Source organism: Alosa sapidissima, chromosome 1 (assembly GCF_018492685.1).
Source record: "Alosa sapidissima isolate fAloSap1 chromosome 1, fAloSap1.pri, whole genome shotgun sequence".
Classification (NCBI taxonomy): domain Eukaryota; kingdom Metazoa; phylum Chordata; class Actinopteri; order Clupeiformes; family Clupeidae; genus Alosa; species Alosa sapidissima.
The window spans coordinates 30,406,662-30,424,806 of record NC_055957.1 but is presented as its reverse complement, the minus strand read 5'-3'; the positions used below and the strand labels follow the sequence as shown (position 1 = coordinate 30,424,806).

Genomic DNA, 18,145 nt, shown 5'->3' with positions numbered 1-18,145 from the left:
CATATGTCAACTTTACTTTTTCAGTGCTATAATGCGCATGTTTGGATATCTGGAATGGCTAACGTAAAAACGCCAAAACCCAGTCGTTTGTTTTTGGGCTGCCTACGTCTGGGAACGTAGCCTAATTCAGGGCGACGAGAATGAGCCAAGAGGGAACGCTTCTCAATTTATCTGGACAAAGTCTCCGCTCACGACTGAAGAACGACATTGCTAGTTTGCCTGTATCCCACACGCCCGGGACTCGACCCGTTAACAAAATGTTGACGTAATATGCTTGTGTTTGTAAAACAATGGGTGCACACACACCGTGCTTTTCAGACAGGTTTGAAAAGAAAGACTGTGGTGGTTCTTCCCAATGACACAGAGGTTTTAAGACCAACTATTTAAAATAGTGGGTAGAATATGTGACCTCAAATTACTGAATCGGGACAGATCATTTTGCACTATGGTCTAAAAGGCTGGCTCTTGCATGAACGATTCTTCAGTCACAAAACACTGGACAATCTCAAAGGATACCACACTACGTGCTAAAGGACTTCGACCAAATTAGGTAATGTATGATAAACAAACCAAGGCAATACACGCTCATAATGTTGAACAACTAGAGAACATATACAAAGGCAATGTCTCAGGACCACTCCTCAGCAACTTGATAGTCTTTTATTTGCAATGTTCCGTTTCTCCTGCTTTTCCAGTTTCTGATGCGAAAAAAGCATTAATTCCTTAAATAATAAAGAAAGCAAAATATATTTACATTTTTTTTCTCAATAAAACTGTAATCAGTGGATCATTGTAAGCACCTCTCACCAGCTGGAGGGGAAAAAAGAAATCTTAAATACAGAGAAACTGCCACTTCTGCTGGAAAAAAATACATGGCAATACATCCGATTTTTTTAATTTCTGAAAAATAAAACAAAACAAAAAAAACCCTTTAATATATATGTACAGAACGCTCCTGAAATGTGTTTCCACTTAGAGTAGAAAAGGCTTTAGGATCATTACTGTGTCATTTCATCAAGTCGATTTCTTTCAAGTTTTAATTATGATTTCATCTTAAAAATACACTGCAGGCTTGCTCTGGTACAGGCCTTCTAACAGAGGCCCAGACAGTTCTTAAATGCAGAAGAGGTAAAATGCAGACGAAACGGTGGAGAACAAGGGGCAGGAGCAGTGGTGTGGGGTGGGTGGAGAGGGATGGCTTAAAAAGGAAGCATGTCAACCTTGCCTAGTAGTTAAGGTCAGAGGGTCAAAGTCCATCCCATGTCTTCCTGGTTCATCCTCACATCCCCACTGAAGTGAACACAAAGCAAAGGGGAGAGGGTGAGGAAAGGAATCGCAGACCTTGCTCAAAATCCATTCGTCATTTTGAGAGGTCAGCAAACACTACGCTTGTCTTCAACATTTTTTCTCTTTTTAAAAAAAGCACTCCAATCACTCTGCGCGCGCACACCCCCTTAAGTAAGAGTATAAACTTGGGCCAGAGGTCACACAAAACATCACGGCATGACAGCCCTCTCATGCCCAAGAAACACAGGATATGACACCATTTCATCTATACGCGTGTCACATACTAGGTTGCATTTATATTTCTATTAACATAAGAGCAGCGTTGGTTTGTATCATTTCAGGAATCTTATTTTTTGTTGGTTTTTTTTTTCCTTTTTAAAATGCTGTAAATGATGGTGTGATGACTTAACGCGTTGAAGCATTCCTGCAGAATCATTTTTTTTTTCTTTTTTCCCCACTTTTTTTTTATTTTCATTTGGTGGACATTTGCCACAAAGAGGAGACAGGAGATAATGAGAGAAGAGAAGAGAGATTGTAGTTTGTAGTCATGTCCAAGGGCATCCCTTAGACAACAGGGAAGGGCAGCTCAACGAGCATCATGTTCGTTTAGTGACAAAATCCTCCTCTCTCCCTCGAGCAGCCTCGCTTGCACTGCTCCTCCTGTACAGCAGGGGGGGTGACAGCGAGGCCTAGCTGTTATCCGACTCGTCCTCCGCCTCCCGCAGCCAGGTGAAGAAAGCAGTGACGGACTTGAGGGCCACGCCCTTGCCCTGCTGTTCAGCTGGGTCCTTGCTAGACTCCCACTTGTAGAAAGCCTCCTCTTTAATCACGTCTTCGTCATACAGTGTGTCGAAAAACATGCGCAGCAAGTCTGACAGGAGGGGACAGGAAAAAGGGAAGAAATTAGTTACTTTAACCCTTTGGTTTTATGGACAGTCAAGGAACAGCAACATCAACCACTGAGGGTTTTTAAAAAAAATAAATAAAAAATTATATATATATATATATATATATATATATATATATATATATATATATATATATATATATATATATATATATATATATATATATATATTTTTTTTTTTTTTTTTTAAACTCTCAACTGGAGTTCTTCTTCTTAAACTTGCATCATGGCATCAACAACTTTGTTGGCTTTCTTATGCATACACAGAGATGCAAAGATGATTACTTACTGGCTGGTTGTTCCATGTGCACCATGAGGGCCTGGAGGGCGTAGAGAGCCTGAAGCTCCTTCTGCTCATCAGACAGGTACTTCTGCAGCAGCTTGGCCCTCTGGGTAATCTGTTCCACATCCACCTTGTAGGGATTCTCACCTGGGAGGAAGTCAGGAAAATATAACAGCCTCAAAACCTTTTTCATGCCACTGAAATTAAATGTAATACCAACTTCAGCCATACAGAGAAAACGAAGGATACATTTTTACTGGTTTTGCCCTCAATTTCTCAGATTCTATGCAGAACCACACATTTTGCAGTGGAACAGTTGTGATGTAACAGAAACAAAATATTACATTTAGTATAAAATAGCCCCACATCACATACCCTTCACCATACCTAGAGATTGGCATGGCTTTAGTTCAGTTAGCCTAATAGCTGGTTTGATTTGCATTGAGAGATGGTCTATCTATCTATCTATCTATCTATCTATCTATCTATCTATCTATCTATCTATCTATCTATCTATCTATCTATATATTTTTTTTTTATTTTTTATTTTTATTTGTGTTTCACTAATTCACCGTTTGGGTTAAATGCAGAGACCAAATTTCCCTCACAGGATCAGCCTGTGAGGGAAATTTGGTCTCTGCATTTAACCCAATCGGTGAATTAGTGAAACACAAACAGCACACAGTGACCACACAGTGAGGTGAAGCGCACACACTAATCCCGGCGCAGTGAGCTGCCTGCTACAACGGCGGCGCTCGGGGTGCCTTGCTCAAGGGCACTTCAGCCACGGCCCACTGGTCGGGGCTCAAACCGGCAACCTTCCGGTTACAAGTCCAGAGTGCTAACCAGTGGGCCACGGCTGCCCACAAAGTAGGAAAGAAAAGTACCCCATGCCAATCGTGAGATATGGTGAAGGGTATGGGTATGTGATGTGGGGCTATTTTAATTCCAAAGGCCAAGGGAACTTTCAGGATACATAGTATCCTGGATCCATGAAATAACTGGTCTTTGAAAAAAAGAACAATCTGCCTGCCTCTATGAATTTAAGATAGGGGTATGTATACTTATGAGCCCATGTATTTTAAGGAAGAACATTTAATTATTTACAATACATTATTCATTCACAAAGAAAATTGGTGTCCTTAAAGGTTGGATTTTTCCTCATTTGTTTAATTAAGGCAATTTCCAAAAGATTATTTTTTTTAATCCTCTTTTTATTCAACTTTAGCATGTGTAAACAGGGTATGTAAACAGTGCAACTGTACCATTACCCAGATCTGAACTCACTGCTGTAAGTTATTAAAGGAGAATTCCGGTGTGATATTGACCTAAAGTGTATCGAAACATGATACCGAGTGTGAACGTATGTCTCATAGCCCATCTCGGCTTGGCCCCTGCACTCCAAAATCTGGCGCTAGTTAGCCGATGCTACCAACATCTTTTTCAATAGTGGTGCTTCGGCATCGGGCTAGCCATGCAAATAAATCACTGTTTTACACCCATTTACGAGGCTCAATGTATCTCCACACTTCATTGGTAGACTTCCGAGGGCCCTGACATTTAAAACGAGACATTGAGAACTTTGAAAAAGCACTGGTAGTTTACTTACAAGACGATTTATACAGACAGTATCTTCACGAAGTTTAGCGTTTGCAGCCATCTTGAATTTAGTCACGATAAGTCGAGCAACGAGTAAGAATGAACAGCTATGATAAGGGATCAGATTCCAAAAATAATTCAGTGGAAATGCATGGATTCCAGTTGCTGTTACTGGAAGAAACTGGAATCCATGCATTTCCACTGAATTATTTTTGGAATCTGATCCCTTATCATACCTGTTCATTCTTACTCGTTGCTCGACTTATCGTGACTAAATTCAAGATGGCTGCAAACGTTAAACTTCGTGAAGATACTGTCTGTATAAATCGTCTTGTAAGTAAACTACCAGTGCTTTTTCAAAGTTCTCAATGTCTCGTTTTAAATGTCAGGGCCCTAGGAAGTCTACCAATGAAGTGTGGAGATACATTGAGCCTCGTAAATGGGTGTAAAACAGTGATTTATTTGCATGGCTAGCCCGATGCCGAAGCACCACTACTGAAAAAGTTGTTGGTAGCATCGGCTAACTAGCGCCAGATTTTGGAGTGCAGGGGACAAGCAGAGATGGGCTATGAGATATACGTTTCAACACACTTTAGGTCAATATCACACCGGAATTCTCCTTTAAATGGCACTCTCCTCTCTGGTCAGGATATTAATATCAACCCCAATGCCTTCACAACGCTTTGAATTACCATGAATTTAATTCCACTTCCTGTCATTCCAATTCCAATTCAAATTCCTGTGGGACGGAGCCAATTCAATTCAAATTCCAATTCGTGAATTGAATGGAGATCCATTCTAAAATTCGGAATTTTGCACAAGCCTGCCAGAAAAATAATCACTAATGGGCTAGAATATGGAAAATAAGGAAGCCAAGTGAAGTTAAATAACTTGTATTAAATCTTATTCATAACAGCACATACTGCAGATGCATTACATTGTGATTAGGCCTACATTCTGTGGTATGTGGCATATTCAGGCATTTTGGATTAAATCCAATGACATGTTCGCTGATTATCTGATAAAAATATAAGCTTTTTTCTCCTCTCCTACATCTTTTCATTAGTTATCTTTTCTTGGCTCTCTGCTTCACCTGCCAAAGCAGCACTGGTTGAAACCACTGGTTGATAGCTGGATAGCTAATACAGTATATAGTCACGCTGGTCGGAGTGTTTAGTTCACCCAGGTTTTTTTGTTAAAGTTTGCAACTTTAAATGTAGGCTAGCCAAGAGGCTTCTCCGAGTCTTGGAAAATACGTTTGATAATGCATTGGGACTGAAGGAGCAAAGAATCAGTGTTAATGATCTAACGGTAGCGTTCACGTTTGCCTAATGTTATCCTCCGGTACTACTAGTAGAAGCTAATAGACAAGCTGTAACGTGCTGAAAAAAAAAAAAAAAAAACAGGCGTGTTCTAATGTTAGGTTTTCTGAGTAGTTTGGTCGCCTCGATTGACAGTGATAACAACAAACTTACCAGAGAATGCGCTAGTTACAATTTTGGCATATTTTATGATTCGACCGACTGCACGAGCGCACACACACGAGCCAAAACCGATTGAGTGGCCTGTGTACTGCGGGGAGGGGTGTGTCGAGCGCGGGGCTTAAAGAAGCAGCGTGAAGCAGTGGGCTGTATGAGTTGAAATAGTATCTATTTCCAAAAACCTTGTTTCTTAACGGAATGTTGCAAAATAATCTTTTTCTTGATTATACTATTTTTGTGATAGTTTGGAGGCAAAATCGAGATCGAAATTCAATTAATTGCACAGCCCTAATTTTCAGCATTGGTCATTTAATTTTTAGGGTACCCAACAAGCACTCTGTGCCGTTTATTCTGCCATATGCTACAAAAAGCACTCTAAAGACATTAACACAAGTCCATATAATAGTTCAGAGACTAATGATTCGCTCATTTTTAAACCAAGTTGTTTGAATCTCCAACATTATGGTCATTATACCATGTATTTGGCATATGACCTGAATTTTAACTACAGGTTATTTAAGAAATTCTGTCAAGCCCTAATTCGGCCAGAAACTCCTAGTGCATCTCATAAAAGCACCCCTTGGCAGCAGAGCAGTCTGGCCTAGATCGACACGAGAAGTAAAACCTGAGCTAATTCATCTACAGCTGACATAGCTGGGATTACAGCCACAAACTTCTCCTCAAATCTTCCCAGAGCGTCACCAAATTGCCCAGGGGCTTTGCAGCCTTCTCATTTGAGTAGCCGGCATTCAATTTAGTGTCAAGGTCAGTTTGCAGCGCAAAACAAAGCGAATTGATCCAAATTCCATGTAATCCAGTGCCTTAATGATAGCAAAACATGTGTTCCTGAAAATAATTTGGATAAAAAGGACCTTGCTGAAGTCAATCTTTCAGTAGGAAGCTATAGTAATAATAGCATCAGTGTCTCTCTTAAATTGACGTTGTGAAGGGGCTCTACTCACAGATGATGGCAGCCTGACAGACGGAGGTCATCAGAGCTCGCACAAACTGATTGGCGCTTATCTGCTGCTCGTCCAAGTTGGCCTGAAGAAAATGAGAAAACGTACAACACAGTTAGATTATGAACTGTTCCATGAATGAAGACAAGTGTTCAATTAAGGATGCTGCGTAGCAAGGTCAGCTATCAAGGTTTTCACAGAGTCACATTCAAATAAACATATCCTGATCACAAGATCAGTGTTCAAGCATGTACCACAACCAGGTCTCAAAACACGACCTGATATTACAATAGGTTAAACTTCAATGAGTCACGGCTAGTGGAGGATATACTGATAATTTCCCATATCAGGGATGAAAACCACAGAAATGAACAGAAGCTGCCAAAAAGCTACAGACAACAGCAATGCTCAAACCAGGCAAGATACCCGCTTGATAAGGTGACAACTGGTTGATAACTTAATTTGGAGGTTTTAAACACTCTTGTGAAAAATAATTTAAACAGAACGTGAAGACAGCAGCAACACCCCCCCCCCCCCCGCATAGTTGTTTCATTTCATGTGCATGGAGGAGTATGTGCTGTGGCCCACCCACCACTTCAGGTCTGTGTGTGTGGGGCCATGTGCACTCACCTCCACCCAGTCGTGGATCCTCTGGTTGTTGGCCTTGTCCTTGAGGAGTCTGTCCAGCTGCTTGCCCACCTCCTCCCCAGGCAGCTCCTTCTTGCTGGGCTTCTCCGATTCCTCTCCCAGGGTGAACTCCACTTTCTGCACAGGGCACAGCAAAATCATACTGACCGTCAACAAAAGCAGATTTAAGATCATTGTGTCAGATTACGCAGTGTCATTTGTACATCTATGGAAAAAACAAGGGAGGCTCACTTTGAAATGTACACGTGTCATTTACTGACAGCTAGTTCTCTAGCTTCTCAATCATGACATATTAGAGCAAATATTGCTTTTTTACACTTTCATGCTGATTTTGATTGTCTAGTGTCAAATTAGGGCCTGAGGCCCACACTGGGTCTGTCTGGGTTTCTGTGTGCGCGTCACAAAGCAGAACATTTCTACCACTGTGCGCAGCTGCAGCATCTCACCTGTTCCGTGACAAACTTGTTTACGTCCTCATCCTCAGGCAAGAAGTCCTTCCAGTTCAGCCCAGCCTCTTTCCAAAGGCCACCAGCCTTTTTATGGCTCTGAAGAAAGAAGGAGAAAGAAAGGAACACACATTCAATATGATATAATATGAACAAAGAAAACTAAATTCAATTCAAACTAAAAGCTAGAAGACCTACTAGTCCTTTGCAGAGCAAGTTGAGGATCTGGACCAGGAGGACTGCAGCTTTCCCCATCGGCATTAAAGGCTTTGCCACCTCCCTGCAGGCACAAAGAATAGCAGGTCAGACACATTTACATGTGCTCTTAGCTGACACTTAACCAGTCACCTACAGCACTGTGAATGTAGACCAGGGCCTAAAGCAAGGGAAATGTCTGTGCCCTTTAAGGCAATCTCATTTTTAAATTCTAAAACAGCCTGACTTAACTCCAGCTTCACTGCTCCCCTTGGACATCTGAGGCAAGGCTGTCCAAGACCAATTCTCAACTGAGAATAGGTCTGGTGTTAGTTGAGCTAAGGGGTGAGGCACAGGAGAATGCCACAGGGCACCTGACGTTATGGGGCCATTACTTTCAGCTGCATCTCTGAGCTCACCTGAAGAGCTGGCCCATGGGTATGCCTCCCTCGTGCAGCATAGGGGTGATGATCTCAGCCAGGTAGAGCCAGATGTGGGGAATGTCTATGGCCATGTCGTCAGCCATCTCCAGAGTCTCCTGCAGCCTGTGGGGCAGAGAGAACCAATCAGAACGGAACCATTTGTCCAAACACCCATAGAGTGCTCGTGATGGACGTGTACAAAAGCCAGCTAAAAAGAAAAATTCTTCACTACAAACATACAGAATTAATGTCAAGGCATACAGCTCAATTTTTACAGGGAAATCAGAATAGTTGTTCACAGAATACGCAAATCAGCTGAGGATGGAAACAGTGATTACCAGCAGCAGCCCTAAAAAGATGGCACCATGAACACAGAAGCGTGGACTGACCCTTTGTAGTATTGGTCAGGGGTGACCGTGCCGGCGCTGACCAGGTGGCGCAACAGCTGCCCCAACTTGTCCCTAGCGATGGTGCTGCGCTCCAGAGTGGACTCCACACCGTTCCGCACAAACACGAAGAGCAGCGACTCGCTGTTCAGCTCCTGCACACACTGCACTGCCTCCTACACACACACACACACACACGTAGGGGTTAGTAACTTGCATACGTGTTTGACAATCAATCATTCCATTCACCTGACACACATCATGATTTGGTTTCAATAATCAGTCATCAGGTGAATGATTAAAAGCTCCTTAGTTCCTCATCCCCATCAGTATAAACCAGTGGCCCAGGCACGTGGCACTACACTGAGGTCACTAGGAGATTGACTGAGTGAGTCATGGACGTTTAAAAGAACTTGAATTCATGCCAATCATGAGGTGAAAGAATGACACACTTTCTATTTACATTGCCACACTCTACCGGGAACTCAACCTGTGTTTACAAATCGATGCATCCAGCAGTGTTAGTAGTACTGGCAGAATGCCTTGCAAGGTCTTTGTTGCTTATTGATAGGCCATGTAGTGAGCTTACTGACATGTGTATGTGTGTGTTGAAAGTGAGAGCAGGGTTCTGACCTTCACGTCGTTGATGTGCAGGTACTCCTCGATGATGGCCTTGGCCTTCTTGTCCACATCATCCTCACTCATGGCCTGTTTGCTGGGAGGGGGAGTAGGAGCAGCCTCCCTCTTCACTGTTAAAGAGAGGCGGGAGGTACATTTAAATATATATTTTCCACTAGTCTACTGATAGAACAAGAAAAGCTGCAATATACATCTCCATTTTTTACTACACCCTTCTATCTGAGGTTACAATATTACAGTTCGCATTTTCATTATTATTTGCATCATCTTCTGTATTAATATATTGCTGTTCTACTGTTGCAACTACTTTACATAAACAACTAAGTGACAGAGCGGTCCTCACCACTGTCTTTGCTTCGGTCCCTGCCGTGTCCGCCTCTATCCCTGCTGCCTCGGTCTCTGCTGCCTCTGTCGCGGCTGCCCCGGTCCCTGCTGCCTCGGTCGCGGTCGTCAGTCATGCTGGCCACGCGACGCACGGCGTCACCGGGACCCCGGCTGTCGCCTCCTCGGCTCCGCTCCTCGTTCTCCCGGCTGAAGCTGCGCTTGGTGATGGGCTGCCGTTGGCGATCTTGGCTCCTGTCGTTCCGGCGGTCAAACCGGTCAAATCGCTCCCTGTCCCGGTCGCTGCGCTCGCTACGGTCCCTGCTGGAGCTGCTTCTGTGGACGCAAACACGAGAAGAACCAGAGAGTAAATCAGACAGCAATGTTAATCAAACATTGGTGCTGTTTCCACAAAAAAGCAGACGTAAAATGTTCATCAGCGCTGTTTCCTAAAGACATAACCGAACAAAACAGGACATGACTATATAATGCCTGAAAACGGCCATAAGGAGTAGAGTTGGACTTGCCTCTGTGGGACTCTCCTGTCGGCCTCCACAGAGGAGGAGGAGGAGGAGGGAGGTCCAGACTGCTGCAGTGCTGAGAAGCGGTTGAGGGTGCTGGTGGCCGGCCGACCAGATTCTGACAATAGAGAGAACAAACTAATAAGCCTTCATCGAATCACATTCATTTCAGTGTTTGCTTCTTGGTATTAAAACAATTCTTTTGTTTCATGCTTCCACTAATAACAGCTAAATTACCAGCAACTGTACTTTTGCTAGACAGCAACTACCATTTCAATATAGAAAAGTAAAGCAGTTACGCAGAGGCAGAGAAAACTTTTTTGACTTCTACAGCAAATGGTTATTTTGTATAAAAGGACTGTTGGGCTGAACCAGCTTGTGCTGCTGTGAAACACATCCGTAACAGCAAAAGGACTATATTTTGGAGACACTGATGCACACGACTGGATGTCCATGATTGGATGGCATGGCCGTATCAGTGTCCACAGAAGTACTACCCAGAGCTTTGGTCAGTTCCCACTCCATATCAAATGTAAAATTCCATGACTTTTCCCTGACTTTCATGTGACCTATAATGAATTGTACAATATACTGACCAAAGATTTCAGAGCAGCAATGTAGCGTTCAAGAACCTTTGACTTTTTTCAGAGCGGAAAATGAATAAATGGACATTGAATAAACAAAGTTGGGCTAACCACAACCACTCAAGCAAGCAGTGAAGCTAATAAACAGATAAACATCAATTCTGTGTGGAAATGTATTTGTATTAATGTATTTTGGTACTATTTAAACAAAATTCCCTGATATTCCATGACTTTATTCCAGATATAGAAAGTCATTTGGAGCAGACATCAAAAATTCCATGATTTTCCAGAAATTCCATGACCCGAGGGAACCCTGTTTGGTGCACTGCAGGTCTCCTTACCCTGTTCGCCGCTGGGCTTGGCCCCAGTGCCCCCGCTGCTGCCCTTTCCCCAGCTGCCCCAGGTCCCCTTCCCTCCAGGAGCCAGTAGCTGGTTGTTGAAGTCCAAAGCACCAGGCTGCAAAAGGAAGAGCCACAGGTCAGGGTGAAGCTAAATTGGTTCACATCTTTTGGCACTCCCTAAAGGCAACATTTCAAACTGCAGCAAAGGCAGCAGGTTACCTTGGTGATCTTGCTGAGGCGGCTTGTGTCGATGGGTCGGTTCTTGGAGATGGGCACTGTGTTCCAGCCCTCGTCCTGGGGTTGGCTGTTGCGGCCGCCCCCTGAGGAGTGGGGTCCGCCGCGGCCACCTCCACCACCACCACCGCCGCCACCACCACCACCTCCACTTCCCCGGCCCCCAATGTCCTTCTTGTTCATGAGCAGCTGCTGCACCTTGCTCTGCTCGCGGTGCTCCTCTAGCTCAGCCTCCTTGTGGATCTGGTCGATGGTCTTGGGGCCCTGGTCTCCTCTCCTGGGCACCCAGTTGTTCTGCAAACGAGGGGGAGCAAAAAGGTCATCAGAAGGGGCGAGAGAAGCCCTCTGTTGGTGGCCTCTTCCGTATCATCTCCATCTTTGTCTCTACAGTTCTCTTGATGTCATTGAATATATTTAATCAATCATGTTTCCATGAATGAATTACTTAAACATGTATAATATACATCACCTGTTAAATATAATTTCAACTGAACCACAATCGATGACCACCAGGGGCCGTATTCACAAAGAATTTTAAGGCTAAAAGTAGCTCCTAACTGGTGAATTTAGGAGCAACTCTTAAAAATAATAGGCGTGTCACTCCTAACTTTAGGACTCCTAATTTTTTCAACTAAAAGTAATTCACGAAGTATTTTAGACCTAAAAGTAGCACCTAAGTCTGGGACAGCTCGAGAGGACTCCTAACTCACTAAGACCTATTCACAAACCCTTTTTGTGACATTTCACGACGTCGCGATGTTTTGAAATGCGTATGCGTCGAGCTTCCAATTGCGAGGGAACAATTTTGCATTGTAGGCCTAGGCATAAAAGGGATGCAATAACGCCACCAACAACAACCAAAACTATTCATTGTTAACATGTGAATTAAATGTAACGTTTCATTGTGAATCAAATTAAAAATGTTCTCTTTGCAAACGTAGGCATATGGTGACAGATTAATTTAATAATGTTGCAAAGATACTGCATCAAACCGTATGTTTCATTAGGCTACTAGGCTATTTGTAGTGCCTTACTCTTTATTCATTTAGGCTAGGCCTTTTTATTCAGTTATTTATCATCTTCCGTCCTTCGCACTTGTGTAGCGCATGCATTCTCAGACCAGTCACCTGTCACTCATCATCTTAAGGGAGGTGTTTGGAATTCTCGCGTTACAATCAGCCAATCAAGGTGGCCACTTCAGTCAAGCTCGTGCATGAGTAATGATGTCATCCATAGCAACGAAGACTCACTCTTAGTTTAGGAGTTGTCATTTTTCCTTACTAAGAGTAGGTCTGAAAGGCTTTGTGAATAACTTTTAAGAGAAAACTCCTAGCTAAAATCTTTTAGTGCGATTTAGGAGTACTCCTAGTGGTAAGATAAAAGGCTTTGTGAAAACGGCCCCTGAGCTGTAACCACATTTTTGTATTCCTATTTTGTATTATTTCTAATAATGTGACATCATGCACGTTTCACCGCCAGGATTTCAAGTGCAAACTTCTACAGTCCATTAGGGATGGACATTTCGGAAGTTTTTGGTAAACATCCTTACCCTTCTGACATCCAGGACGTCCTGGAGCATGAAGCGAATTCGGGACGAGGTCTTCCTCTCCTTGATGATCTTCTCCATCTGGTTGAAGTACTGGTCCATTCGGGGCTGTGGACACACACAGAATGAGTCAGCCAGAGCTGAAGGGATCCAGACAGTAATGCTCATCACACTCAGCGCCCATCATGCACAACCTGACGCTCCTCAGTCCCTCATTCCCATCAGTGTGAATCAGTGGCGCAGACACGTGGCACTAAACTGAGGTCATCAGGGGAGCAGCATGGGGAGGGTTGTAATGTACAGGCATGCAATAGGCAGGCATATGAGGGATCCCATCACCCCATCAGGGGAATACGAATTAGTCCAAGAAGGAAGACAAGGGCAAGTGTTTATACTGAATCTGTGTTTGCATATTTAATACGTTTCATAGACGTGTTTCTATGCATTGCATTGCAACACTGCATTTCGGTCGTTGCTTTTACCTTATACAATTACCTTACGCATGCCAGTTATGTAGGCTATCCACCAGCTGCCTGCCTGCAGCCTACTTCCAAAACTCCAAAGCTGCTTGCTGTTAGATTTGGTTCCGAGGGCACAAGTTCAGTGTATCAACAACACTCAATAACAGTTTATGTGATGTGTTAATCAATTAAATTCCCAAAAAAAGGCCATTCAACTAGCCCGCTTGCTTACGACGAGACTCAGGCTGCGCAGTCGGCACCCGCTTCCTTATTTGGGTTGGAAGGTTTTAGCCTATGACAAAACGGTTGAAATTGAAACTAAGTGATAGTGTATGTGTAGGGTGTATTTCATACACAATCTGGCAACCTGAATGGATCAAGGATTTTAAAATGAAGTTTGATGGCCATGCAAATTACGGGAGTTTTCCGGGAGAAATAATAAAACGGGAGGGTGCTGGGAGATGAGCTTGAAATATGGGAGAAACCCGGGAAAAACGGGAGTGTTGACATGTATGATTGATTATATATATATTCAGGGTATGAGAAAAGGATAGATATATATATAGATATATATATATATATATATATATATATATATAGATATATAGATATAGATATATATATATATAGATATATATATATATATATATATATATATATATATATATATATATATATATATATATATATATATATATAACCTTTTCTCATACCCTGAATTCCCCAACTGTCATAAATCGTGTTGAGAAATGCAAAATATGACTAGTAAGGCTATACATTTATTCATAATAATTTAGTGAATGGACATGATCTGTAGCCCATGTATGTAGCCCTACATAATATTATTGCCATTTAATTTGAGCAACCGGTGTGATATTCAAATATTTTTTTTCTTCTACATATGACCTGTAGTGTTCAAAAGTGAACTAGTGGTTCGAAATTGAGCACAATATAGTGGCCAATCTTGCTGGTTTACGTTGGCATGTTCTGATTGAACAACGGCCATAGTGGCATGATCAGTCCAAAATGACGAAAGCGCGACAGCAGTGCCAACTAGCGATTGTTGTCAAAACTACAGCGTTTCGCCTCTTGTTACTTCTATACTCTTTGGTCATAGTTGACCGTATCTGCCCAGCACCGCAGATGGCGAGCTCTACCCACCTTGGCCTTCTCGAAGTCCAGGTCCTTGCCGATGGTTGAGAGCAGGCGGCACAGGCACTCCAGACTCTCCTCGTCGTGGTTCTTGAGCAGCTTGACTATGCAGTCATGCATGATGGGCTCGGTCAGCATCTTCAGCTTGAAGAGCTCGCCGATGAACTTGATGTTGCCCAGCGACCGCCGACGGGCCTGGTCCTTGGCCTCCTCCAACTCGTCATTGAGGCGCTGGCGGTCTCCCTGTTTACCAAAAGGGGAGTTTACAACAGCTTTTACAACAGCCACCACTCTGACTCTGGAGTGTGTGTGTGTGTGTGTGTGTGTATGTGTGAGTGTGAGTAAGAGAATGTTCATGCAGCTGTTCTGGCGAGAGGCTAGTAACAGCAAGTTCATGGGTCCAAGATCTCATACCAGTTAAATGAAAAAAGCTTGTGTCGTGGGAAAAGGATCACAAAAAGACTGTAAAGACATTGGCCCTCATTTAATAAACAAATGTATGACCTAAAACAGGCGTACACTCATGTCCACGCAAAGCATGGCATTTATCAATATTAACGTTAGCGGTGGCTACGCTAGAATCTCACGTCTTAGTTTTGCTAGAACTAGCAGACTACCACAAAGTTGCTGAATGTATGCTATCTCAGGTTAGTTGCTACCTAACTAGCGAACATCACTAGCCATTCCCATTTACTTTCAGTTTACTGTGCTAACGTTAGCTAACTAGCTCGGTAAACAGGCAAAATTAAATGATTTATTCCATGTCCGAAAGTGTGTTTCATTGGCATCACACACAAGCAATGACAAAAAGAGAAAAGTTTGTTTTGACACCCCTATTTAGGAGTTCGGAACTAGGGCCATCATCTAGGTAGATTCGCAACGAGATGAGCTGCGACTAGATATGATAATGTTAAATGCTTTGCGACGGCTTGCAACAGCTGGCAACGACTTGCACCATTTAATTCAAACTGCTGCAACGCCTTCTGCGACGGTTTCGTCTCAACGCAGATCTTAGGTGTGAAATGGGTGTTATGTTTTTGATGTACGACGGCTACTGTAGTTCTATTAGGTTGCAATACAATCCCTAAACACTAGATGGGAGAAGTTCTTACACATGGGACCTTTAATATTTGGGAAACTGTAAGTAAGGGGCTGCGAGCCTGCGACCGCACAGCCTAAGCTGCTGAAGTGCCGCGAGGGCGCAGCAAATTAACTTCAGAAACAATACATTTAAGCTCACAATATGCAGATTTCCAAATCCAAAATCTTCGCACACAACAGACTTTTGCGATGCTGGTGCATGCTCCAACTCCGGGCTGCCTTCGTTATTGCTCCCACTCCAACTATTTCAAATGGAAAGTAGCTAAAGCCAGCTCAGGGTTCATACACATTTTCACCAGAGAATTTCCATGATTTTTTTAAAAATTTCCATGACCTTATATTCCCCAAAACATTTTTCGAAAACTAAAACACTTTCGATTCTTTCGAAACAGTCCTTGGGAAATTTGAATTAAAATTAAGGTTTATCTATGTATTTCTAATACATACAAAATGTAGGCCAACACTGAAATATAGCCTTATGCCTTACGTGTGTCAGACCTACATTAAGCAAGTTATACGTTAAAAGTCATGCGATCGCCTACTGTAGACAAATATCCTCCACACATTTTAATCCTGATTAATGTAATAGCCTGATCAATTACTAATCAGCTCTTCTTCAACTCTGTCGGTTCATCATGACTACATAATTGCATGTTTAATTCACGCCGTTTGTAGCACCGCACATACTGGCTAGTAAGATGCAATGCTGATGTAACAGGGCTGTAGCTGCCGCGAACGCAAAATGCCATCCAGTTGCAAACCTGCGCCTTCATAATTTGTTTGCACACTCGTTACTGACATGCTGAAGACACATCCACGTTTCTGAATCTTGACAAAATTGACTCTGCAACAGTGAAAGAGATAATCTCAATGCAAACAACGTGGAATAGGCTACAACGTGTGCATGACATCGACTGAAATATTTTCGGTCCTTGCATAACTAAACAGATTAAAAGGCCAATGCACCAAACGTAAGCTGACAATTATAAAAAAAAACTTTTATTTATCCAAGGAAAGCTAGACGTGATTAAATTAATAGACCTATTTTCCTGGCATTGCACATATCATTTAAAAATTTTAAATGATAAAATGCAACCGAAGACAATTAGGCTTTCCGCCCTCTCCCTACTCTCTTCCACTGTTTGTGTTCTACGGCAATGGATAAAGCGAGTCGAATGCGTAAAGGGAGGGCAGAGTAATTCCTTTTAGAAAAGGCCGATGGTCTCCGCGCGACAGACACAAGGAAGTATGCGACATGATCTGCGGAAATGCGATACATTTCTCAGTTGAATTGCAATGAGTCACGCAAATTTCCATGACCATTCCAAAACTTTCGGGGTGTTTTTCGTTTTCCAAAACTTTTCCAGGCCTGGAAATTGCCATTTTCAAATCCCATAACTTTGCCAGGTTTTTTCAAAACATACGAACCCTGCCAGTTCCAAAAGTTGCTAAATGTCGCCACATACTAATTTACATAACAATTACATCAGCATGTCGTGTTGTGGCTAAATATGGCGACGAAGTCGCTTGGCAACAAAGTTGGCAGCACTGCTTGCCATTTCTACACGTGATCCGCAGCACTCCACACCTCCGCTTTCACGCGAAAGGGGAAAAAAAGTGACTGTGGGGTCACATATGGACATGAGGCTATATTATGCATGCAATGAACCATCAAAACAGTACAATGCACACATGCTCCGAAACAGACAAGCGAACCGAACGGTTTGGATTTTTTCCCCCATGAACCGTGCCTAATACTTTTCCTGCACATTTGTAGCCTACTTTCTGTAATGTTATGTTGACATATTTGATAGCCATATGTGGAGAGAATTTCAAGGTCTGAAAAAGATATGAAGACAAGATTTTAGGACCTATTGATATACACATGGTTTGAACATAATAATAATAATAATAATAATAATAATAATAATCTGAGACGGTGCAGCAACAACCTTACCTGATTTGACACGAAATGACCCATAAATTATTTGGTTACACTTTACTTGACAGTATTGACATAAGAGTGACATGACACTGTCGTGAAAGTGTCATAAACATAAACAACGCTTCTGTTATTAAAAGGCACACTATGCAGGTTTTTTAGCTTAATATGCAAGTTTTTTCGCTTAATTCACCTTCATTTAACAGCTTCAGAGACATTAGAATGGTTATATGACTTTTTTCGGGTTGAATGGTGGCCGTCTCGCTTCCCCCTAGCGCCTGTGAGCGGAAAAACCACCCTTGCAACTGTGGGCCGGCGGGCCGACGGCCTCAGTGTCAGGAAGTATAACGAGTGTAACAAATTGCTTTACTGCATTCAAATACACATACACGCCAGGCACCGGAAAGAAAAAGGTAGCGATGGAGTTTCTCAGACATTTGTCATGACATAGCCAGCGAAAAAGAAGCAAAGACCAAGAAAACAGTAAGGAAATTGCCAATACTGCATAGTTTACCTTTAAGTGACATACGGTTCTTGTCATAACAGGTTAGGGTTCATGTGTCATGACTGTCATGTGTTCATGACAGTGTCATGTCACTCTTATGTCAATACTGTCAAGCAAAAAGTGTTACCAATTATTTTTTCAAGGGGCAATATGGTTTTGTAATGAATTTATTTGTAGTATGATGC

At 42.6% G+C, this 18,145-nt stretch overlaps 1 protein-coding gene and 2 non-coding genes across 3 annotated transcripts in view; all 3 read right to left on the bottom strand.

Annotated features, from left to right (window-relative positions):
- Positions 1 to 641: 641 nt before the first annotated feature.
- Positions 642 to 18,145, bottom strand: part of eif4g1a (eukaryotic translation initiation factor 4 gamma, 1a) — a 48,675-nt gene continuing 31,171 nt past the window's right edge. The window contains 15 exon segments of the mRNA XM_042098801.1: positions 642 to 2,158; positions 2,484 to 2,624; positions 6,520 to 6,601; positions 7,147 to 7,281; positions 7,611 to 7,709; positions 7,809 to 7,890; positions 8,225 to 8,350; positions 8,617 to 8,789; positions 9,247 to 9,362; positions 9,596 to 9,909; positions 10,101 to 10,212; positions 11,020 to 11,134; positions 11,239 to 11,547; positions 12,803 to 12,907; positions 14,422 to 14,655. Of these exon segments, the coding sequence (XP_041954735.1) occupies positions 1,977 to 2,158; positions 2,484 to 2,624; positions 6,520 to 6,601; positions 7,147 to 7,281; positions 7,611 to 7,709; positions 7,809 to 7,890; positions 8,225 to 8,350; positions 8,617 to 8,789; positions 9,247 to 9,362; positions 9,596 to 9,909; positions 10,101 to 10,212; positions 11,020 to 11,134; positions 11,239 to 11,547; positions 12,803 to 12,907; positions 14,422 to 14,655 (2,325 nt within the window). The 3' untranslated portion in view covers positions 642 to 1,976.
- LOC121682071 lies at positions 8,919 to 8,992 on the bottom strand. The gene has a single exon (XR_006022418.1). It is a non-coding gene; the product is annotated as a small nucleolar RNA SNORD66 (small nucleolar RNA).
- On the bottom strand, positions 13,000 to 13,075 carry LOC121682065. Its single transcript, XR_006022413.1, has one exon. It is a non-coding gene; the product is annotated as a small nucleolar RNA SNORD66 (small nucleolar RNA).